This window comes from Chiroxiphia lanceolata, chromosome 21 (assembly GCF_009829145.1).
Source record: "Chiroxiphia lanceolata isolate bChiLan1 chromosome 21, bChiLan1.pri, whole genome shotgun sequence".
NCBI classification, from domain to species: Eukaryota; Metazoa; Chordata; class Aves; order Passeriformes; family Pipridae; genus Chiroxiphia; species Chiroxiphia lanceolata.
Window position 1 is genome coordinate 2,054,935 of NC_045657.1, and position 25,623 is coordinate 2,080,557.

The 25,623-nt window shown below is 44.7% G+C and overlaps 1 protein-coding gene and 1 long non-coding RNA gene across 7 annotated transcripts in view; one reads left to right on the forward strand and one right to left on the reverse strand.

Moving 5' to 3' along the window:
- The window catches only part of DAB2IP (DAB2 interacting protein), a 200,536-nt gene that overhangs the window by 171,397 nt on the left and 3,516 nt on the right, over positions 1-25,623 (reverse strand). Inside the window, exon 1 of one of the 6 annotated variants that reach the window (XM_032708471.1) lies at positions 1,415-1,841. The exons of 4 other annotated variants lie outside the window; for them this stretch is intronic. In XM_032708471.1, the coding sequence (XP_032564362.1) occupies positions 1,415-1,532 (118 nt within the window). In that variant the 5' untranslated portion in view covers positions 1,533-1,841. Of the gene's footprint in view, positions 1-1,293; positions 1,383-1,414; positions 1,842-25,623 lie in introns of those variants that run through there. One more of the 6 variants, XM_032708473.1, reaches the window with a different exon arrangement.
- Positions 1,608-2,507, forward strand: LOC116797163. Its single transcript, XR_004360582.1, has 2 exons — positions 1,608-1,705; positions 2,389-2,507. It is a non-coding gene; the product is annotated as an uncharacterized LOC116797163 (long non-coding RNA).

The following is a 25,623-nucleotide window of genomic DNA, read 5'->3' on the forward strand; positions in this document are numbered from 1 at the left end:
TATGTTTGTTAACATCAGCTCAAACTGTGCATGCACTTCTCTGATAATCCTAAAACTTCCTGCTCTAGGGAAAATAAGATTTAATTCTGTATCTTAGTGGTCTAAGAGGAGGTATAAGACATGAGAAGCAGATACAGTTCTTCTAAAAAAGAATTAATATAACTACATATGAAAGAGGATAGAAAAATGAAATGAAAAGCATGATCCTCCTCTCTTAATATTTTCGTGGAAATATCATCCTTTGAAACCCCAGAAATCTGTCCTTGATTATGTTAAATTCGATTTCCAATGGCACAGAGCCCCAAGTGAGGCAGTGCTGCCCACTTCTATCTGCCCAGTCAACTGTTCCCATAGTTTAAGTGTTACTTCATTCCCTTAACCACATTCTTTCCACACAGTTTTAGGTCCCTGTGACATTAACACTGCAGTTGTGTCCCACTTGAAGCTCTAGTTGCCAGCAGAGGATCTGCTGGGGAAATACAGAAGTAGTTCCTGAGCAATATCCATGTAGCAAGTGCAATACTGGGTGGATTGCAAACTGTATTCAGAATATACCCAATGCATATTAAAGAGCTGAGAATCAATTTGTTCAAAAACCCACCATCTTAAGTTGTTTTCATAAACAGGAACAATTTGTTGTCCTCAGTGCAGCCAATTCTCTCCACTAACAGAGAAATAAGATATGCAATTGCAAACAACTTTTCCCCCCAATTTATGCTTTTTTGTCTGCCTTCCAACAGACCAGAGAGCAGAACATCAGCGTGTGGAACGCTATAAATCCATGGAATAGCTGCAGTTTTAACCATGGACTTTAATTCCAGGGTGAATTTATGTGGTCCTTAGCTAAATATATCCTCCTAAGTAAATTACTCATGCAGTGCCTGGAGGAAAGCTCTCTGCAGATAAAGAGTCTGTTCCCAAACGCTCCGTTTGGCAGCACAGACGGTACCAAGTTCCAGCCTCTTCCCAGGGGCAAAAAGCCCCCCAGACTGACCCAGGGGAGTGCAGAGAACCCCTTCCCCTGCACAGACTGCCCGGGAGACAGGTCAGTCCTGCCTCATTCCTGCTGCTTCCCAGGGCACATCTCAGCCCACTACATTTTATCTCCAGCCCCTGGAAAGAGAGGGATTTCTCAGATCATGTGAAGCACATCACCACATTCATTTCCACTTAGCCATGCAGAAGACAGTACAAACACGAGCCTATCCCTGTGCTTTAGTAGGATGGGAAACTCAGACACTCTCTCATTATCCTTTTTTTTTCCCTCTCTTTTCTATGTTTTCTACTTCTTACCATTGGAGTTGTCCTGGTCCAAAGGATTATCTGGTTCCATTACTTCAAATAAAAGCATCCAACATGCAGTTCTCCATGCAGCAGAGGCATAAAAACACAGCAGTTGCCTAAGCTGATTCACCTGATTTATGAATTAGTGCAGCATCCATAAGAGGCTGTGTTTCTTCTTTTGTATTACATCTGGCTCCTTTTCCAACTCGATGGCTGGGTATTACAGCATGCAGGCCTTTTTCCAGCATCCTCTTAATGCATTATATTTAAAGTAGCAGCAACCTTTTTCTCCCATCCCCCAGACTAAGTTCCAGCAGTAACTAGGCTGAGCTGGCAGCGAGCGCAGCTCGTTCCGAGCAGGACCTGCGAGCGTTCTCCGAGCCGTGCTGCTGCATAAAGAGAATGATTGATACAATCAAAAGTAAGTGGGCTTTGACACAGCACGGCTTGCACTGCAGAAAATCCCACCAAAACCAGGCAAAGGTCCTGAGGGTTTGGGGAATGCCTGGTGGAAGCCACCAGCCTGCACCCCCCTCACGCACCAACACAAATTATGTCCTGTTCCCTCCTCCTCCTCCCCCCGCTCCGATCTTTTATAACCCTGGATCTCCTCCAGCAATAGTCTGCTGCTTTACTCGCTTTATAATAAACTCTGCCATTCCCTCGTGTCCCCCGGGCTGCCCTGGAAAGGAAGGAGGCTGTTTGTGGATGAATAGCCCAGCCCGTGCCTGACGGGGAGGCAGCGCCGTGGCTGCACCGGGCACTGGGAACTTGCTGCAGCAGCAGCAGCCCTTGGCTGGGACCTTGTCCTGCATTTCCCTCCTCTGCCAAGCCAGGACTGCTGCTAAGCTGGCGTTTAACAGCTCCTGCAAACGAGCTGGAGGACGAGCCCTGGCTTGGCTGGACTCTCCCGGTAAAGGACACCGGAGTGTCTCAGCAGAGCCCGGCTCAGCTGACAGACACAGCAGGGTGGCACAACTCAGGTCACCTTCATTCTGCCCCTTGGGTCTGCCACCGCCTCCCTGAGACCTCACACAACCCATAACTCTTCTTTGTGCCTCAGTCTTCCCTAATACTGACACTGAAATATATCTTGGCGTGCAGGAAAAGAGCTGAAACCTCCCAGCTTTACATGCTTTGAACTTCTTGGATAAATGATATGGCACGAGGGCTGAGGAAGAAGACTCCATCACCTGGCTCAGGAATAAAAACCTCATTTTCTCTGAAGACATGTCCACAAAGTAGCATTTCATTTCTCATGAACGCACGTCCCCAAAATAACAGAAAAATCTATCAATGTGCAACTCTAAACCAAGCTGTGCCTCCGAAAGGTAAATTCATACTGCTGTAACAGCAACCCTGAAATAATCCTTCAAATCCAGCTTTCAGGATCCATTTTACTTTGAACCCATGATTCAAACACTCCAGTTAAGGCACTAAAACATGCCTTGTTTCAAAAGAACACTTTCCACAGAATGGAAGGCAGGAATTGCTCTAAACAGCTACAGCACGTTTAGTGCATTTGGGGTCTGTCAGGGCTGGTGCCAGAGGACTCTGAGGCAGGCAGGGCTTTCTATTTTGGGGCCCCCTGGGTAATGCTCCTGCCTCAGCAGCTCCCTGTTCCCAGAGTCCTGTGAGCAGTGTTTGGAGCTGCCTGTTGCCGCCGGGTGCTCCGGGCTGTGGGCGGACAAATGAATGGCTGGAAAACACGGAGCTCTGCGTGGAGGAATTCACAGCAGCTCGAGAGGACTCTGGTAATTGTGCCTTGCAAACACATTGGAGCACTGTTCCCGAGGATTAGGCCATATTAATAGCAGAAAGACTCATTTCCATCTATTTGTTTTAAGTAGAGCCCCCATTAAACACGGCTCTGAGATCTGTGCCCCGGTGGAAATTGCAGTGCTGCAAACCCTGCGCTCCCCCCTCACCCCCCACGCTCCCGATGTTCTTTACAACTTCAATACTTCTCCCACTCGCTGCCAAAACAAAAAACCTCCCTCTTTCCACGTTCCCCACAAAACCACCCACTCTGTGACTCCAGGCACATGGCACTGCCTGTTAGAGCTCCACCTGCTCTGGGTCATGTCCCGGGTTTAGGAGCCCATGTTTGATGGGAAGGTGTGTTCACTCCTCACCCTGCAGTGTGGCAGCCATGGGGCAGGAGGGATATAGAGAAGTTTGGGGGCTGAGGAGTGCTAAGCAGGTATCATCTGCCCATCCTGTGTCCCAGCATGTGGGAATCCAAAGACAGGCTGAGTGAATCACTGCCAGCCTTCCTCCATCCCAAGGGACTAAAAATGCCCGGGGAATCGTGGCTGTCGACGGAACGGAATCCACAGTTCTGGGAAGAACATCTGAGTCAGGACAAACGATACACAGAGAAACAATTTGTATTCTTCCGTGAAACAGATGCTGCACATACATAATACAGATATTTTAGAGCCAGGGAAGAATAAACACCTGTGACATCTTTCCTTGTGGAGAGTCAGAAATAGTGCAGGAATGCTGCAGAATAGCTAAGATCGAGAGATCAAGATAGGAAAGTGGAAGGCAATAGTTATTTAGACTTTAATGATTTTGTGTGACAACCAATTTGATTTTAATGACATCCAAATGATTTGCTGATCTGTAGTTGCAGCCCTAGTAAAAATTAATCCTCAGTGTGTAAGTCAGAGTGATGTCAATATTTTGGCTAAGGCAGCGTTCACAGTTCCCAACAATCGTGCAATTGTCGTACCTTCTTTGTTTGAGCTCAGCTCAGGCAGGGAGGCAAAGGAGCTCATGCCATGATTTTGAAAAGCAAGGGACAGTTGGAAGACCAGGGCTTTGATCACTTGGGATTTTAATTGCTCAGGCACTGAAAGGAAAACTGCAGAAGTGAAGAGGGAAATGATTTTCAGTCAAATGGCTGAATGGGCAGAGGCTGTGCTAGACCAAATCCTAGGAAAGGAGCCAAGAGCACTGAACTAATGAGCGTGGAAAGAGAAGTGGAGCTAGAATGTTCTCTGGAATACCCATGAGGTTTAAGTAGAACACAAAATGTGGAGTTTTGGAAAGCTGACTCTTCAAGGAAGGAATTTAGAAATTGTTGGAAGGAAGTGGAAATTAAATGTCTTCTGTTTCTGTCTAATCAGAGCATCTCTGCATTCCCCTCAATGGCTGGTTTGGAGATGAAAAAAGAAGGACTATCTAATTGCCTAATGGCTGTAGGATGTTTGCTTCAGCAGCTTGTATAACCAGGCTCCAGTTGTGCTCAGTGTGTCAGACTTGACTTTGGAGGAGTTTGGAGCTACCACTTCCTAACTCCTGTGCCTCCTCCTGACAGATGGAGTCATCCCTCACACTGGCATTTATTTTACACTGTGACATGCAACTGTAAACAAGAGGACCCTTGCTTTTAGTTTGCTGTAAAACTTTGGGCACATCCCCTCATCTCTCTGGTACCAGCCACACAGATCAGCTTTGAGCCTTTATCATAAATGAGTATTTCCAGGTTGAGCAATAAGTCTGAGTTTGAAGCAGTATAAATGTGGTGATAAAACTGCTCTTGGATTTATTTCAGGGCAAAGGATTTCCTTTGTTGGTCTGTTTGGACCAGGTTTTCCTCCTTCATGGACAGTGGCCATGATTACAGTCAGCAGAGTCCAGGGAAAGTCTGTTTTCTGTTCTACCAGGTGCCTAAAGACCTATAGGAAAAAGTAAGTGGAAATACTTTATGTGTGAACAAGCACAGCCAAGGGACATCGTGAGAACAATATTCCAGTCTTCCAAATAACATTCCATTCATCCAGAAGAAAGTGTAGGCATAATTTTTGTGTTGTTCCTGGTAACACATCATTTTACTGTGATAAAGCCTGTCTCAGTCTGAGAATGATGCCAATGACATCACAAGCATTAATGAGGCCTTGCTCACAGCAAGTAAACGTTACCCTTGGCATGTTGTACCCAGAGACCCAGGAGCCCAGGGCACCTCCTGGCAATCATGAATGTGAGTTATAAAAGTGAGTTACAAAAATGAGTTATAAAAACTTGAAGAGCTTCAGCTATTTAAAAAGTTCCAATAGCCCTAAAATGAGTCTTTTGCAGTACAAGCAGGTTAAAAAAAACCCCAAACATTCAGCAATTACATCTTAGTTGCAAACATCTTTGCAAAATGATCCTTGGGCACCCCTGCCCAGTGTGCCACCTCAGCAGTGCCCCACTGTGTGAGAAGACCAAGCTGGAGATGGAAAGGTCCCTGTCTCAGCAGTCTGACTCCATGATTTTAAAGGTCTTTTTCAACCTAATGGTTTCAAACAAGGAGACATTCTAAGGCTGGGGGCTGGATATCTGCAGGGATGAGTGGGAAGGGGGTTGGTTGCTCTCCCCCAGGAGCAAAGTGGGCTCCGTTGTTGGGAGCAGGGAAAAGGCTCAGCGTGAGGCCCCAGCTGCCACCTCCCAGCCCTCCTCTGGAACACAGACTCAGATGTAGGAGGGAGCAATGAATGCCTGTGAGTTGAAAAGCCAGTGAGGCACAGACCTGCTTAACAAAACCGTTTGCCAAGGTTACTGGGGGTGTTGTCAAAGCCTCCTCTTTTATGAGGGCTGAATAACAATTCATACCCAGTAACCGGCTCCGCTGTTCCTTTGGCTTTACCTGGCAAGTTTTCAAAGTCACTGCTCATGGCTGGGGCTGTTCCCATTGAGAGGCAGCTTATCTTGCCCTGGACAGCAAGTGCAGGGATCATCCGACTCCAGAAGCTCCTGCCAAAGCCCTTTTGTGCTGCTTTGCTGCTTGAACTGAACCACAGCTCTTAGAAATGTGCCTGAATGTGACACGAGCACAAAGTGGAAATGAGGGAGCCTTGGTTACCTCATCCTGGAGGGGAGAATCCCCCTGAGAGAAAATTAACCTTTCATTTGGTAACCTCAGATACAACTGAGGTACAACAGATACAATCTTCAGGAAGCCCCAGTTGCAGAGCAGCCCCAGGTTCTGTCCATGCAGAACACTCCTGCCAGCCAGCACAAGTCTGGGTAAGAGAAGGCATAACCCATTTTAAGCTTATTCCTCAAGAATCACTCCAAGGGTGATCCCTCTGCTGAGGTGCCCAGTGCCACATGGAAACCCCTGCTCTCAGCTGTGTCCCCTCTGGAAGGTGCAGTAACAGGGCAGACATCCTCTGAGGAGCCTGTCTCTGGGGACATGGAGTTGTACACTATTAAATCAGCAGGCTTTTAGGTAGTTTTCAGCAGAAGGTGCTGCTCTATTCACACATCTGAGTGGCAGCTTTTCATCCAGAACTCAGCAAAGCTCCACCAAGGAGAGAAAGGATAAGCAAAAGAAAAAGGTGTAATGGTTAAATGGAGCGTGAAAGCTGGAAGAGCTGTGCTGGAGAAAGAGCCAATGTGAGAGACATTCCCTGGACATCAGTGCAGGAAATGGTTCCTGTCACATCCTCCCCTCAGTGCTCCCTGGTGCTGGGGGCCTGGGGAGTTTGGGGCATAAGGAAGTTCTCAGGTGTAGGAGCAGCTCAGTGCCCCAAACATGTCACTGACTGAACCACCTTGGGCTGAGAAACCACTTCTGCCCTTTCTGAACAGACTGAGCCTTTTATCTCTGTTCAAATCTCTGCCACAAACTACTAAATTTTGTAATCATTAACAAAGTTCTAAAGAATAAAATAACAAAATGCTTCGGAGTTACAGGCTCTATAGTCATTACAATCAGAAAATACAACTATTGCTATGAAAGGAGTACACATTAAAACTTCTATCATGAAAAATGCCAGCAATCAATATTTTAAAGACCCAAAACATTAATACCAGCAGGACATTCTTTCAGGGTCACTGGAATAAAACATTACCTCTTGCTACTGTGCACTTCAGACTGAGGAAAGTGTCTTTGGGCTTCTTTAGTAAAACCCTACTGGCAGTTTAAGGGAGGAAAATAAAACCAAACTGACTCCTGGGCACAGCAAACAAAAGGTCTGCAGCACCCAGAACTCTGTGCCCAATTTACTGAGCTGTCTGCTCGGATTCCACCCCAGCTGACTCTACAGATTCCTCCCCATGTTCCTGCAGTTGTCTCCTAGAAACAGGAACAAGAAGCGTTTGCTGTTTTCTCAGCTCTTTTGAAAAGCTCTGCACCAGCTTTTCCTCACATTCCAGACACACAGGAATTTCCTCAACGGATGGACAGCCCCAAAGAATGGATTCCTCTCTGAAACCAGGTTATGGAAAGGAGATCCAACAGCAACAGGTGCAATGCCAATGTATCATTCATAAAAAAAGTACCAATGGAAATTATCAATGTATCATTAATAAAAAAGTACCAATGGAAAACGCAATTCCTGGGGAAATCATGGACAGACTCTTGAAACACGGACACAAGTTGCACCTGATGTTTCTGTGAAGGTTCAGGCTAAAATAATAACTATCCAAAATAATAACTATCCAAATAAACTAATATATCCTACTGGGAAAATAGCCCTGGTGAAGCATTTATAAATCTTTCTAGACATTGAAAATTCCCCTGCCTTCCCTCTTGCAGGCAAGGGTGACTCTGCTATTTCTGCACATTGGGGATTGCACATGATGGACCAAGACTGTTCTTTGTTTCTCCAGCCTGGATCAAGGCACCTGGGACTTCCAGGAAATTCTGCTGCACTTGGCAAAATTCCACAAAAAGCAGAAAGGTTACAAAAAGCAAACACCAGGTTCAGATGGATCTGAGATTATTTCAAGTGACATGACCAAGGCCTTGCATTTTGTACAGAAATGGATCTGTCCAGGGTAAAACCAGTGTCACACTCAGTGTAAATGACAGAGAAAAGTGACATCCAGAGCCTCTGAAATCCTGATTTGCACAGAGCACTGGAGTATTCCCATACATCCATAGTTACAGGACTGAAATCCAGCATCAAAATATTGTTTTCTTTCCATTTTCTCTCCAGAAGTATGTGAAACTTAGAAAGAAGACAAAATTCCAGACAAGGTTTAGGCACATGAGCAAAGCTGTTGTGTTGGGACGTGGTGTGAACCCTCCAAGGCTCTCAGTCTGCCTGCTCTGAGCCTCCTCCTCCTTCTTTTCCTTCCTCCATTTATTGTTTCTTGTCTTTTCCTCCCTCTCTCCTTTTTTTGTTTAGAGATCCAGCCAATTGTTGTCCCTCCAGATCAAGCAGCCTCTTTGTTTCAATGGCTTTTTCAGGCTAAATTGCTCCATATGGTCTCTTGAGTTACATGAAATTCCCACAGCAAAATGCAAAGATTTGGAACTAACTTTTGTTTGCTGCTGTCACATGGAAAGTGAAGCTCAAGATAAATGATGGCATACTCTTTCCTCCTGTTTCTAATCTGTTTCTGGTAAAAAAAAAAAAGGCTCATAATAACTCTTTTTTTTGGGATATTACTGTCATTCTTTTTGTTGTCCAGTAACTTCTGATTTCACATTCACTTTTTCAGTTCTCTTCCCTGCTTTAGGCAGAATAAAAACATGAGAACACAGTCTCTGCTCCTTCTCCATTAGTTCTGCCTGAGCCAAGGCCTCAGGAATGGAGAAACCAGCTTTTGACCCGAGGTTTGCACAGGATTGTTGAGATATCGGTGTGGCTGTGAAGTACATCCAGCAAATGGAATTTCAGACTTGGCTGGAAAATGAGAAACTTCAACGAAATCAACAGGAAAAGGAAATAGAAGGTGAAAAGACAGAAAATAAATGCTCATCTTGGCAGGGAAAAGGAGACTGTGAGGTTCAGTCCTGCTATTCACTACTCTGATGAACGAAAATCCTGACTAATCAATCATCCCTCCTGCACCTCCTCTCCTGACTCCTCCGCTATTTCTCTGATTAGTCCATGTGAGGGTTGTCCTTTGTCCTTTTTCACAGAGTATGTTGGGAATCTAGACCAGGAATCAGGAATCACACAGCTCAGTTCATGGATCCACCACAGCCTGGCATTGGGGCCAATCTCAGCTGCTTCTTCCATTCACCCCGAAACATTTCTGAACTCAGCACAGATGAAGGGCAAATAGAACCAACATTTACTTGCATTTTAGGCAACGTCCTTCTCCTTCCAGACACCCTTTCCTGGTGGAACAGGCTGGTTTTATAACCAATCTCCTGAAGAGCTGATCTGCTCTAGACACTCCAGTAAGGTGTGTACAACTTGTTCACCTTTTCCCAAACCTATTAATTTTCTGTATCAGGTCTGACTTGCTGCAGTAACTGCTTTAGATTCGGTTGCTGCTCCTATGACTGTTCAGACATGTGTGTCCTCCTTGCCCTGTGCAATATTATCCTTCTCAGATCTCCAGTCTTCCAAGAGTAACTGAAATTATTACAAGAGTTGGAAGAATTAAAAGCACTTTTTTTCCTCCTCCTTTTTGGCAGCCTCCTTTTATCTGATTTAGCAGCGTCCTCGTTTGCCTTCTTATTCTGACAAGGAGATACAACAAATTTCTATAATCAGTTCCCATCACTTGATAGAATAATTCCAGTGTCAGATGAAAGTGGCTGTGCCTGATGCTCAGAAATGCCCTCCAGCCTTCCCAGGGAGGGAGATCCCCTCTGTGGGTCTCTGCCATCATCACAAAATCCTCCCTGTGTCCAATTCTCCAGCCACAACGGGCATGTCAGTGAAACAAGTCTGTCCCAGGGTTATGTAAAGTGCCCCTCAGACACTGGAGCAGGGGGTTCAAAGCTCTTTGAGCTCCCATATCGAGCACCAATTTAATTTCCCTTTCTTCATCAATTCTTCATTCTCTCGTGATGTCTTGGCAACATTTGGTTCCCTTCTACATTCATCATTAGCTTCTTTTTTTCTCTTACTTCCTTTTATATTCCTTTCCCTCCCCATCTGCTAATTTAAAAGGAAATTGCCTGGTATTCAGCATTATCAGCCAATCTGTTTACTCTGCTCTTGTTCCAATGAGGACCATTTCTCACACTCTGAGCTCTGCCTCCCTCCTGCACACCATTATTATCCTCAAAGCCGGTATTCTCCTCCGAGTGCCACCTGGAGAGCCAACTGCCCTTCCAGAGGCTTCCAAAACTTCAGTCTCTCTTTTGAAAAGGAAGACAAGGGAACAGAGCTCCCTGGGGGAGCAGTGAGTTGCCCAGATGTTGCCTTCTGTCCCTCCCAGGCAGTCCCAGCACAGCAGGACGTTGGCACACGTGGAAAGGAAAGGTCCTGGCACCGTTCTGCCCATGGGAAGAGCAGCATCCAACCCTCAGATGCCATCCCAGCCAGGGAGAGCATCTCTGTGTGGAACGAGCTTTTCCTTGAGAAGCAGCTTCTCGTGGTCCCGAATCCTCCACTCCCACCTCCTCAGCCCGGCTGTTCCCAGCAGTCCCTTCCTGGAGCACCTCCAGCATTCCAGTTCCACATCCCTGGTTTTGCCCACCCTGCCTTGCTCAGTATTTCACAGCTCAGGATTTCATTGCTGGAAATAACACTGATTTTGAGCTCCTGCTCTGACCCTTGAAGACACCCGATGAATAACACCAAGTCTCCTTTGCTCCCTCTCACAGTGGTTAATGCTGGGAGTGAAATGTTGGAACAGCCCTTGATGGAAACAACATGGAAGTTTTGCATCCTCAGGCACAGCCAGTGCAACTGGTGTCAGTGCTGCTGGAAACCAGAGAAACAACTCACAGCAAAGGCTTTGTTAAACCTCACGGTCTACTGAGACACTTTAGAGAGACCTCTCCAAAGGGGGCTCACCTCAGGAGTGAATTATTCAGCAGGCTCACCTCCTGCTGAATTATTTTAAATATCAGGATAAACAGAAATGGCACTGAAATATGCATCTGTTTCTATAGAGATGAGATTGGCTGCCAAAAGTGATCTCCACTCTGAAATGTCAGATGTGAATCTACAAAGTGATCAGATTTTTTCAAATTCATAATTAACTTGGCTTTAAATAGAGGAGTTTGGAGTAAATGAGAGAACTGAGATTGCACCTCATCAAATATTATAGTTTGCATTTCAGGTGGATGTTATGAAAAAATCTGTGCTGATGTGAACAGAGGTGTGACATCCTCTCTCTGCCCTCAAGCTGGTCCATGGTGAGAGAGGTATTCAAGCCCACAGGTAATTTTAAGCAGGTAAGCAAACAAACCTGCTCCAGAGTTGAAGCATTTTACTTAACTGGTGCTTTGATAAAAGCAAAGTCAGTGAAAGCTCCACAACCTCAAAATGGCAAAGACCAACTTCTCTGGGGTTAGTTAACCAAAAAATATTAGTGTATATGTATATTTAGCACTTGGGAATTAAAGTCAATTTTTGTATGATCTTGTTACTATTAATACAAATCTTTATGTGCTGAAATCTTGTGTGACTGAAAAGTAGATCAGAATGATTTTACTGAATATTGGAGCTTGACTTCTTCCCAAGTGCAGGAGGGGATCATGCTGCTGCATTGTATGTTGCTTAGCAATATAATGTGAGAAGCAGCACCACAGTCCTTGACAGCACCATTGTCCATTGAAATGCTTGTGAAATATTACCTGGGTTACATAAAGGTAGCACACAGTCACAGAAAGGAGCATGGAGTTTCCAAAAGGACAAAGAGAAAGGAGGCTGCAAAGAACAGGCATTGCTATTCCAGTGGCAGAAAGGTCTCCCTGGCTGATCTTTCACTCCCTGAATACATGCAGCATAAATTAAAGATGGAGAAATCTGTAAAGTCTCACTCCAGCTATGCTTAGGAATGATCTGCTGGACTGGAGAGTGACTATTCCCTCCCAGTGGAACAGCTCCAAGCCCATGGAAGTGCCTCTGCATTGCTACCTCACAAAGACCTCCTGCTTATTGTTCCCAGGTTTTGCTTTGGAGGAAAATTTTGTGTCCTCCTGTCCAGCTTCCTCAGGCTGAGCAGAACATGGGCAAGAGGAGGAGAACTAAGCCAGGATGGGTTTGTCCTACAAACAGGTCACACAACAGGGCCCCATGAGTGTGACAAATGGGAATATCCCCCTCTGGAGGCCTCCCAGCACCCCCGGGTACAGGCACACCCTCTGCACTCCCTGGGCTTGCCTTTCTGTGGTGCCTTTTGCACAGACATGTCAATCTGCTCCTGCTTGATTGGTTTGGACAGGAACAGCCTCTGCCAGGATCTGCCTTCGTGTGTGCCCTGGGATGCTGCTTTGGCCCCTCTTCCAGCCATTCCCCAGGTTGTAACCAGTGAGAGAGAACAGCCTGGGCAATCTGCTCTCCGACCTCCCCAGAGATCCAGGGCCTGGGCACTGAAGCACACCCAGTGCTGCTCCCTGCCCAGTGCTGGAACACTCTGACTCTTCAGCATTCCCCTGATCCTCTCTTTTCTCCTGCCTGGCTTCTCCTCTGTTCACCTTTCCTGGTGCAATGTTGAAATCACACGGGAATGAGCTGCAGTGACAGAGCTGTGACCGACTCCAAGGGCGATGGATTCCTCCGAGCTGCTGCAGTGGGAGTCACAACCCCAAGGAAATGGATCCCATCAGACTGACTCCAAACTCCAGGACATTCACCAAGTGCTGTCATCTGAGGAAGCATCAGGCTCATACTCTGACTTGTTCACACGGAACAAACCTCAGATTCTGATGGTTCATAAAGACACAGGAGCGTATCTGCATCTTAGCAAAGGAGTATTGAATAGACATGACAGATCCTAGGGGCCTTTCCAAGGAACAATTCAATATTCCCTTTTATAGTATTTGGCACAGCACAGAGTTTATTCAGCTTGAATTAACTAATGGATTTGAGCATTCTCTTCAACAAAGAGAAAAGATGTTGAGCTGCACTGACTGCAGGGTTACAGAATGCTCTGGACCAATCTCATAAACTGACTGCCCACAGAACCTGTGCTGCCTTTTCTCTAAACTCACAGGCACTCATGGCTCATATTTCAAAATGAGAATTTCTAAAACGTGCTTCTAACGCTCATTTTTGTTGGTAGATGTATCACCAATAAACTTGGGAAGTTACTTGCCTTTATTAAAAAAAGTGAGAGTGGATAAAATCAAAGATGTTGTGCTGCAGGAAGAAACCATGTGAGAGAACCAAACACTTCAGGGTGGCCACTCCCTTCCAACATCCCACAAACCCCACTGCAGGAACACAGGGAGCAGGGATTTAGGGCAGGACCCAACGCCTGCCCAGAGAGAAGAATCTCTTACAAATTCAGGAGTATTTTCATGACAACCTTCCTCTGGCCTTTGAATCATTTCACATTTCTTTGAATGCCTTAATTTGATCCTCCTAACTTAGCTTTTTTAAGCTTCTGACATATTCTTGGTGTTCCAGCCCTGGCTCCCTTTTATCCCATCTGAAATGAAGATCTTTTCTGTGGCCTCTGTGCCTCTAATGGATTTTCTGGTTAAACATAAGTGAATGCATAATTCAGCCAGAAGGTCTTTCATAACAGTGCAGCTTTACAATAGATTAAAAGCAGTTAGCTTTTACTAATACAGGCCCCTTTCTGGAGCTGGTGCTTCAGAGAAGATCAGCAGAGACAGACTTGTGCCTTTATTCCTTGTTTTCATCCTGAGGAGAGGTTTTTCAAACTCACTAGAACTCAAGTTGCTTTAATTTTTTTGCTTTAATTTTTTTGCTTTAATTTGCAGCTGAGGACCAGCAGAGCTGGCTGGCATGATACAACTGAGCTCTCTGCACAAATAATTTTAGCAAGGAGAATAAATAACATCCCTTTTTTCACAGTCAATTGCTCAGAATAACTTCCAAAGGCTGCCCTTACGGTTCTGACCTTCCTGAGCACGCTGGAAGCACCCAGAAGTGGGGAACAGTTGCAGTCAAAGGGTGAAGAGCAAACCCTTTCCTGGCTTCCTCACAGCTGAGCCTTTCAGGATCCATCAGCATCATTTACTTGGCTTGTCAGTTCAAGGCCACAAACCCATCCTTGTGTTTCCCTCTGACTCAGCTAAGCCTTGGCACTAATTCCCTCTGGTCAGAGGGTAGAAAACACACCTAAACAACAGCTGGGATGCACCTGCCTGCAGTTGGAAGTTCAGCAGTGACTGTGGCAGGTGATGCTCTCCCCAAAAGGCCTTTCCTCTCACCTGGGTCCCCTAAAGGGGCTGCAGAGCAGACCTGGAGCCAAGGGATGGAAGGGGGGCCCCCACTCGTGTCCCAGAGGCTCCTCCCCTGCACAGCAGGAGGACTCAGCACCTTCGGTGCACAGATGACCAACAAGAAGCAGGATTAAGTGATAAGAGAGCACCTACACACATGCCAAGGGACACAAGGGAACAGCTTTTCCCCAAAGACCCCACAGTGAAGTGCAGCAGTGATGGGAACACCTCTGTGCCCTCGAGATTTGGGCAGAGGACATCGAGGCATTAAAACCTTTTCACTGGGATTATCTGAAGAAACCAGTTTGGGCACCGGTGCTCGTGGCACACTTCGGTGCCACCTTTTGTTCCCCCATAGCAAAGGCTGAAACTCCCTCTTGTGGGGGATTTGGGAAGATCCCCTCTGGAACACAAACACCACGGCAAGAAATCCATTCCTCTCTTTTCAATCTTCCCTTTTTCCCACACTGTGTCCCCTGACCCTTCCAAACAGGCTGTGCAGGTCCATCCTTGGAGCATTTCAATACCAGACAAGACAGAGCTCTGAGCAACCTGATTTGACCTTGGAGCTGCCCCTGTTTGAACAGGAGGTTGGAAAAAGAAGTGTGGGAACATGTTAGGAACTTCATACTCCTCTCCTTTTCATTAGTTCCAAACGTAGTTGACATCATCATCTGTTGAAGACTTTAGGCCAATCCCTACAGGAAACATGGAAATGTACTTCAGTGTCCTCATTCCCAAGACAGATGGAGAGAGGCTAAGGATGGAACAGAAGAACAAATAAATATCCAAGATCAAGCTGAAGTATCTTAAGAGTCTCTTCTTCTGTCTGTGCCCCGAAGGAACCACAAACTGCAACCTCAGGTTCTGCTAAATTACCATTTGGATTCACCACAGCCGAGTTTTTAAAATACCAACACGGTTCTGAGCATCAATATTTACTTTCTAAAGCCAACTAAACAATCCATCTACACAGTTTTACATCCCCAAGCCTCAAAGCACTTTGCAAAGTCAGAGGAGCACTGCAGGTCCTCAGAGGTTACAACTGTTTGCTGGCAGTTATGAGCTGAGGTGAGTGCCTGGATCCTGGGCTTTGCTGTGGAGCTCAAATCATCCCATGAAAGTTCAGCTCAGTCACTTTGGGCTCATCATAATGAACATCTGATGAGATGGCAGAAGACACAAGGGCAAAACAGAATTCACCACTCAGGAAATGTTCCCATTCAGAGCCTGTGTATAAGAATAAACTCAAGAAATAAAAAGAGCATTTCAGTCATTTCTTGCAATGAAGGTTTCTAACATCCTAACCAAGGTCCCGAGGCCGTGGTATCAAATGCTGCCCCAGCACAGCTGTACCCTTCTCTTCCTTACATTTCTAACTGGAGTCAACTGCCCGTCCTTGAATTTATTTTTAACAGCCAGCAGTCATTTCAGCTGTGGGGAAAGGGCACTGGGAGTACACACAAACACACTGCAGTGGGAATGAATAAAAGAAGAAGACATCCAGATCCTTCCAGCTTGGATCCCATTCATAAATTAACCACAGCCCTCACCCTCTGCAGTTCTGTAACACAGAGTGCAGTGGTAATTATGGGGAGTGTTTCCTCTTGGCAGATGGAGGTTTTGCAGCTTCCTCACCTTGCTCTGCTCTGCAGTTTCTGGATTGTGCCCTGACCTTCTGTTTGACTGCATTCACCCTGTCAAACCTTCCAGGGCAATTCAGTCCCCTGATCCTGCTCCAGTGCCAATGAGCTGCATTTCTGTTCCCATATCCCACTCCTGATGCCATCTGTGTGTCCTTCCAGCCACAGCAGGTGGGACATTGTGCTTGTCCTGGGTTCCCTTTGATGAGGAATTTTCCCACTCCCAAAATGAACAGCATATTTGTCCTACTGGTTAGGGGTTTGTCCCTTTTACTTTCCACATCTCTGACAGGTGAGTTGACTGCACAGGAATGGCCAAGTTCAGTTGGATCTCAAATGGAAAAACACAGCAGTGAGGAAGCAGCACCCCTTTTCCTGGGATCCCAGGACACAGTTAAAAGAGGTTCAGTCCCACAGATCACTGGCTCTTCTTGGTTTGTACCATAATTAGAATACTGATTTTTACACAGATCTTTGAATTCGTTGCATTTTTTCCATGGAATTTCACTCCATGTTTTCCATAATGCAGAGACTGAGCAGTTTCCCCCTATAATAATAATAATCCCAAACAGGTACAGCTATTTATAGAGGCTGGAGACGTCCCCTCTTCTTAAAACTCCAGTTCTTGTAAGCACATCCTCAAATTGCACCAGAACTTTAATACAGATTTAAACCACGCACTGGCACAGCTCTTATTTCTATAATTTTTTCTTTAATTGCAAACAAGAAAATAATTTATCATTTCCAAAAGGTTCTGATGGCACCCAAGAGCAACAGAAACAGGAAGAAATCTCCAAAGTGACAAATTGTTTTTTAAAAGCAACAATGAAATCCAGGGATGGGGGGTTTGTGCACAGGGCAAATTCTTTGCTCGGTAGAACCAAAATCTTTTTTACTGCAGAGGTTGTTCCACTATAACAGAGAACATTTGGCTTGAAGCTGATGGGAAAGGTGGGTTTACAATTTGGTATTAAAGGACAATCAGTGACTGCAGAACACAATGAGCAAGACAGCCCCTGATATGAAATGCTCCTTGTCAAGCTTGACATTTTCTGTCTCTATTTATATCAGTCTCGAGGAGATGGAGTTTGCTGGCTGTAAATCCCAGCCATTAAAGCAGGATGGAACCTGCTGGAAAAGTTTGTGGCTGGGTTTAATTGGGCTGTATTTATCATTAGCATTATGGTCTTTAACATTCAACCTACTGACATTATTTTTCTCCTTCAAGCCTTTCTCCAGTGACACAGAGTCTTGCCAGGAGTTTTTTGTTCCTGTTTTTTGGAGTGAATTCCCTGCCCCCTTGGCTCCCAGAGTGAATTATAAGACATAATTTAAGTTTTAATTAAAGAATTTTATCAATGATAAGCAGAGAAACAGAACTAATATCACTGGTGAAAGGGACAAGATTTTTCTGACAAAGAGGTTCTTATCATGCCAGCAGATATTAGGAACACCAAACTGGTTCCTAATGGGAACACAGGAGGAAATCATTGAATTTTCAGATGAAACACTTTGGGTTTTCTCTGTACTAATTAATGTTTTCAGACTATATTCAAGTACACTTTAAAATATTTTGGAAGAAAATTAAGGAAAAAAAAAAGAAACATTCAATCATGCCCCAGAGCTCCCTAGGCCTAGGTAGAATTTTTAATCTGTGCATAACAGTAAAAGTTTTTCATTTTCATGTTTCCCTGCAATCACAGCAGAAACAAATGTTAAGCCTAATGTCCCCACCAGCAGTGAGGCTCATTAGGCACAAGTTGCACCATTTCAGCAGGAAAAACAATACATTTCTCTGTGATTTACGAAAGCCAAAACTCAGCCGACTGCTCAGGTCTCTCCCCTGTTGTGTTACAGCTCAGAAATTTGCAAATGGACGTTTAAAACACGCTTGAAGACAAATTGTGTCTGAGTGTACATCTTGTTTACAAGAACAAACCACTGAAGCTGAGTAATAAAACTTGGAGAAGTGCATTTTATAGTGGAAACACTGGCAGGATTTTAATGACTTCAGTGTAACTGGCACCTCTGGCCAGACTGTTCAGCCACTGCCAGTGTGTTTTAAACCAAAGGAGAAACTCATACAGCAAGAAATAGAAACATAAATCCCTTCCAAATGCAAGAGGACTTCAGCTGAGAAAGTTTGCAACCCATTAAGACAGTCCTGTGGATGAAAGGAGAGGCAGGCAGTGGGATTTCCCCCATTGTCCGTGTTGGTTCCAGTCTAACCAGAGCCAGAGGGAGCTTTAAACAACTTAATAAGGAACGAGACCTCAAGTCTTTCACAAACTGAGCAAAAATAGTAATTTAGGAAATCACTTGCAGGCTTTGAAGGAAATGCATGTTCAGCTGCTGGGTGAGGAGAGATTCACCCCACTGCCCACTCCCTGGGGACAGGCAGCAAAAGAGAACAGAAAGAGGTGCAGGATCAGGAGGGGCCAAACAATCCCTGACCTGATGGACTTCAGGGGGCTGTGGGGAGTTTTCTCCAGCAGGGAGAGCAGCAGGGAGCTGGTCACCCCCTCCCTGCTCACACAGCCCAGCCCTGCAGGCCTGGGGGGCAATAACACACTGCCCCAGAGCCCTCAGCTGGCAGAGTTCATGCAAGAGAGGAATCCAAGAGTGGAACCACCCCAGAGACCCCTGGGGGTGCACTGCAGGAGCTGCTCAGCACACGGGAACAATCCAGGCAGGAAAACCTCTGCATCCAAGGGATGTGAGGCACAGGGGAACCAGGATGGGCTGAGAGGGCTCCACTGCTCCTCTCAGCCAGATCAATTAATCCATCTCCCCATGAGCTCCAGGGCTGTGGCACCGTCACAGTGTGTGACCCACAGCCACACTCCCCCAGAACAAGGACAGACCAACCCTGAGACAGCAGGAGAATTTTGGGAGGCACAGGGAAACCATTCCTGGCTTGAAGCAGGACAAGACAAAGGCCAAGGAGATGGCACAGGACCTGGAATGGAGCAGAAGATGTCAGGGACTGTTTTATGCTGCCACTGTGAGCTTTCTCACCACAGCTCTATATTGATCACCAGTAAACACAGTTATTGGAATCACAGCACAGTTCCCTCCTGCCTCGTGGTGTTCCTTGGAGATTCCTTCCTAAAACCAGGCCCTGCCCAGTGTTTGGAAGCTGATGTGAGTTAAATGCAAGGAAAGAGACCCTAACCAGTCACTTTTCACCAACATCCACACTGCACACAGACACAAAGTACTTGCTTCTAATTCACACAGTTCGACTAAAAAAATATAAATAGATACCAAAATAGCACTGAAGTCAGATTATGATGTTTTACATATATACCAAACTGCTCTCATGTTGTAAATGAAAATAGCATCTGTTACTTAAGTAAAATAATTAACAGTAATAATCCTAAAAAAAGGTTTTCTGCTAAACAACTTTCAAAATATAGCAAAAATCAGGCCAGTGGGGAGTCACCAAGTAACATATCTGTCACAAAACTTGTAAAAAAACCCCTTTATAGCTTCTTGGGGCTCCCTCCTGCTACTTTAGCTATGACTAATAAGAAGAGATGTACTCAATATGAAATTGTCCTGCCGAAGCAGTAGAAATAAAAGTAAAATATTTCCTTCACAAAGCACACCAGAAAGTGCTCTGTGATCAGATAATCAGCTGCTCAACAAACACTGCACAGAGACAAGCAATAAAAGTCACTGACTAAAGAGTGTCTTGACAGCTCTAAAGAAAGCTTAAGTAAAAGCTTCCACAAGCAGTGCTTTATTAGAGATTTACTAAATATAGCAACAGCCACTTGAAAAGTTTATCATCATATCCAGTCATTTAAATGTAGTCATCAAATTTATCCAACCTTCTACCCAACTAGAGGGAGATAGTCAGAGGCCAGAATGGTTTAATCATCTCTATTTTCTTTCCAAACAATGTTATTGCTGGCCCTGGGGGGTAAACACTTTGTTGTAACTCTTCTGTTCTCTTATATAATATTGCACATAATATATTTGGAATTACTGCGGCAATTTCAGCTCAGTCAGGACTTGTGGTGGTTATACTGAGGGTGGGGATAACTCCTAAAATATCCAGAAGTTTTAGATGCTGAGGAAGGCACAAGGCAGAGTCTGAGCTCTCAGAGTAAAGCCCAGGGGTCGTTAAGGTTGGTGACTCTGTGCTCAAGAAAGTCCTGGGAGTAACCTGCAGAATGGGCCTGAAATCCCTGAGAATTCCCTCTCTCACCACCTGTGAAAGGGGCAGGATCAACCTGACCCCTCTGGGCTTGGGCAGTTGGCTCAGCTGGACTCTGCAACCACATTAGAAACCAGGGAAGGGAAAAAAAAGTCTCTTCTAACTTGGTAAGGTGATATTTGATCCCTTCCAGCAATTTACCTTTCTAGAATCCTGCACTGCCACCCCAAATTCTGGGGAGAATGCAGGCAGAAGTGAGAGTGGAATTACAAAGGCCAGAAATGCAGGATACCCCTGAGCTCATTGTTCTCTTTTGAGCTGTGAACAGTCCCTGGGATAATTTCACCACCTGGCTTAAACAGCCACTCATTATTTTCCATTGTTCAGCTGCTGGCACCGGCCTGGCTCTGTTTGCTTTTGTACAATGGAGACAGTAAATTTTTCTCCCATTAAACCACTGTCTTTAAAATTATATAAACTCTTCTTAATTACTCCTTTTATTCTGTGCTAGAGCTCCAAACACCTGGTGTGCTCCACTCAATCCATTTAAAGGAACAAATCAGACGAGCCAAAGGAGAAATATTTCATTTCCAGTACCAAGCACTCGTGTCAGGATGAAAAATCCTGAACTTTAGGGTTGGCTGGTAGCTGCTGTTGGAAACAGTGCTCTCTACATTATATTCCACATTTTACTTGTGCAACATTATTTCCTCATCCCCCAAAGGAAAGTAGCAGCAAACAGGGGAAACAATTCAACAAAAGATGAAGAGCCAAAGCAAGAGGAAAGAGGCTGCAGGTAGCTCTGAGTTTCCTGAGGAGATGGGGAGAAAGAAAATTCCTTAACTTGGAAACAAATTTCTACTGTTTTCCATGTTACTCTTCAATTTAAAGCATCAATCCAGAGAATTATACTCAGTGTAAAACAATCCAAGTAGTTCCTGAACTGGAGTGTGGGTACAACACTGGCTTTAATTACCTCAGTAAAAAGCAAATAGCAGATCCCAGACACACTGAACTTTTTAAGTGCCTTCCAAAACAATCCTCATTATTTTAAGTTGCTAAAAGTGGTCTTCAAATCTCAGGAAGAGTTCTGAAATTCCAAATATCCCATTTGCTTATAGGCAAACACAATTTTTTTGTGTGTAATATGTTCTTATTTCTTTGTTTAATTTGCAACTGAAAGAAACGTTTAAGTTAATTTATGCTCTTTTCAAAAAGGTTTCTCTTATATTTTGGGTCGGGTTGTTTAATAATTTACTCACATCTATGCAAGAGAAAATAAACAAAGCTATTTTCTGCATACCTGCACTGTATTCCCAAGGTATTCATTCCACTCCTATAACCTCCATACACACCTTCACTCTGCTGAGATTTTACAACACATGCAGGAGGTGCAACATGTGTAAAAGGGGAGAGTCAAACCCCAGGTTGTGTCTTGGCTGCAGAACCATCTGTTGCTTTGTGAGAACCCCTGGCTGTGCAGAGGGTGTGACTGCTCTGGTGTGAGGGTGCAGACAGCATCTATTCTACTCAGATTGCCTCAATTCAGTGTTTGCCCTCATTACAGCACAAGTAAAAAAATACATGTGTTACTTCATTTGCTCTAACAGTCAATATTAGAAGACAGTCAAAGATGAAGATGCCTCAGTCTCAACCAATTACAAACACCACCATATGCTTTGTTCATAATGAAGCCATTTGTATGGCCCATGGAACTGGGAGGGAATTAATCACAGCTGACTCCTGAACTAACACTTGATTAAGTGAGAATCAGTCTCTGCCGTGAACCACTGAAAGCTCTGGTAGAAAGGGAGGATGAATAGATGGTGCATAATGAATTCTAAGGCTGTGAACTGATCTGTGTTGATTAAGAAAGTGAAATCAAGTGAATAAAAGCAGGGCCAGAAATAGCACAAGGGCCCAGTGAATCCCAGCTTTGGCCTCTGAGCAGCACGTTCCACCAGGAATGGATTGTTCAGTCTGGGCCTGGTCCCCACAGCCCAGGGCAGGGGGTGTGCTCAGCACCAGGGAGGGACAGAACATTCCAGCTGCCAGAGGGCAGGTTTGGGGGGGATATTGGGAAGGAATTTGTCCCTGTGAGGGTGGGGAGGCCCTGGCACAGGTTTCCCAGAGAAGCTGTGGATGCCCCATCCCTGGAAGTGTCCAAGGCCAGGTTGGAGCAGCCTGGGATAGGGAAGGTGTCTCTGCCCAGGGCAGGGGGTGGCACTGGATGAGCTTTAAGGTCCCTTCCAACCCAACCCATCCTGGGGTTCTACACTAACCAGAGGCCAACACAGAGGCCACAGGCAGAGCTGGGCTCTGGGACTGCAGTGCCATGGCCCAGGAGGGCAGGGAGCACATCCAGCAGCAGGGAAGGAGGGAATCAGAAAGGGAATGAGGCAGGACTGGAAATCCCCAGAGATGGGCACAGGAAATTTCCACATCTTATGACCAGCTCTGAGTGAGATGTTAATGCTCTGACTCTCAGACCCAGCACAAATAATTAAATATTTTAACAACAACAGCAGCTGAATGGAAAGTTACACCAACCCACTGAGTGCTGAGCTGCAGCTTCTCCCCAGTGTCCTAAAAATCTCATCATTAAAGGCAGTGATTAAGACAGAAATGTCACCTTACATTTATAAAGCCATTTTCATCCTGAAGCACTTCATTAACTATCTTTCCAAAGATCACTTTGCAATACTGATTTTGCTGTATTTCTCCTCTCTCTACCCAATCACAAAAAAGAGGCAGATTGTACCCTTTTTAGAATCCATCAGATAAAACCTTAAACTGGGGTTTCCATAGAAACACATCATAGGGCTCTCAGTTTCTCCATCAAACCTGTTCATAAACTTTCAGCTTTACTTAATGCTAGATTTTCAAAAACACCAATTAGGTCTTTCATTTCATTTAAGAGTTGGACTCAATGATCTTACAGGTCTTTTCCTGCCTAAATGATTCTATGATTCCATAAAGAGACAAGGGAAGAACAGCAGCTGCCACGGGCAGGGGAGCAACAGGGAAAATTGTGGTTTTTGGTCAACTAGTAAAATCTCTGAGTGTCAGTCAAGTCCCATTTGCACTTAAAATCTCCTGTCAAAGGTTGTTATGGAAATTTGAGCCTCACAGAAACCCTGACTGTGGAAAAAACCAATGTCATGCAAATGGTGAACACAGGGCTGGGACATTTCAGGAATATTCTGACACAAACATATGACTTGTCACAGTCTATTGCCCCTGACCCCCCAGCTCAGAGTCAAGTTTGTTGTGAATAACAAGTGAAGTGATACAAATGTTTGTCTTTATTTTCTCAACATTTCCTTCAGTTCTTCCCTGAATCCAGCACAGTTGAATTAATGCTGCCAGAAATATATTTGCAGTAAAATACATCCTCAGAGCTTTGTTACTTAAAATACATCCTCAGAGCTTTGTTACTTCTGTCATCAGATTTAGGTTGTATTGTTTACCCTGAAATGCTTTCAGTGTCTTTCACAGTTATTCTGGTTTAAAATACAGACCTGTTAAACACGGAGTGAAACGTGCAGCACTTCAGCATCTTATTATTTTTTCAGCACTATAATCTCTTATCCTGCAACTAAATCCTTCAAGCGTGCCAGTGTTCTGGAGTGCAGTGCTGCTCCTCAATTCCAGGGATGTGATAGCTACAAGTGCTAAACCCTCCAGGCTGTGTAAGTGTGAGACAAACTCGTCATTTCAGTGACACACTGCAGCAGAATTTCTCCTGAGCCCGAGTTTCTGGAGCAGCAAAGTGACACTGCACTGCTGCTTCCAGGCACCTTGATGGCTCTGCCTTGTTCTGGCACATTTGCTGGGTTTGTGTGTGTTACCTCAGGCTTCCTCTGTTTTGTCAAACACAAATGCTCTCTTTTGCCAAACCTACAGAAGCAAAGAAATCATTATATTGAAAAATCAAAAAAAAAGAGCACTGGGCTGCCCAGATGGATCCTGGGTAAAGCAGAAATGACAGGTAAAGGCTCTGCACACACAATCAGCATGGGAAATGGGAGAAAGGCTTCTCTGATAAGAAAATTATCTGGGAGCTCTGGGAAATTTGGGAATTTCAAATTGCTACATTCTTTTTTATTTTTTTTCCCTTTTATTTTCTGTTCTCTGACATTTCCTTCTGTCTCCTGCACAAAGCCAGCAAAGCTGGTTCCTAAATCCCTCTCCCCACAACTTCCAGCCAAAGGGGGAGAAGTGTGGTGTGGGGAGCAACACATCAGCCCAACCTGGCCCCAGGGCTGTGACAGAGACCTCAGACTGCTAAAAACTCCTGAAAACTCAGTCCTCTGCCTCTCTGAGCCATAAGAAACACTTCAGAAAGCAAGAATTATTTCCAATGTATTCCCTGTAAGCAAACACCATCAGCAAAGACAGTTTAATTTGACTTTGATTCGTGTTTGTGGACCCAAATATCCCTTGAAAGAATGTAGGGGAGAATTAAAAGGAATCAGCTTTGTAAAATTTCCCAGATTTCTAAAATACACAAAATGCTCAGAGATAGTTTGACAGTAAAAGTATTTGCTGCAAATCTGACCAGATTTTCTTGATATTTGTCCTAATGAAAGCATTTCAGGTGAGGAAAAAAAAAAAGCAGATTATTTTCCATACTACTTTGTTTCAATGCCCCCATGGGGGAGACAGACTGCTGTGCCCCTGGTTTATCCTGTTAAATACATGGACAGCAGCCACAAAAGCTCAGGCTTCCCTCAGGACAAGCTTTGAGTGGAGTTTTATATGTATTCTCTAAGTGTAAACAACATAAAAATAATGAACCTCCCAGACTCAAAGCTATTTTAAACTATGTGTCTTTTAATGTGGGAGAAATGATTCTGTTTAAAGGACCCTGATTTAAGAACATTCCTATTTTGAGATTATTATCCACATATACATGTTCCACTTACACTGAAAACAAATAGTCCCAGGATATAAAAATAGGCAACTAAATGAAATGCAGGCTTTTCTAGCGTGGGAAATGTTTGTTGAACTTGCATTCTGGGTTTGATTACTTTTAAATGTTTAAGGAGGGACTGATTCAAAGCAGTGCTCTTCAAATAAAAGCTAAAATATATGTAAGACCCCCCTCCTGCAAATGTGTAATGCTGAATGAAAAAGAGAATTAAAAATTCAATGAAGTATTTAAACACACACATAGCAAGAACATAGGAGGTGTCCTGACATACTTCAAGTTAAGTTCACCCTTAAAAACTCTGAGTGGCAAACAGCAATGGAAACCAATGTCAGAGCCCCTTAAAATGGATTGTAAACTGGGAAAACCCACAGTATAATAAAGGACAGTAACACACCTCGTTCCCAAACTGTTGTGTGTAATCCCTGGGGGAAGCTGACAGCACTTTAGGGGTTAGAAGAGCATGTGCACAACTGAAGTTTCACACAAAATTTAGTGTAATAGACCAGCTCCAAACATAACTGGGAAGCTGAACGTTCCACATCCA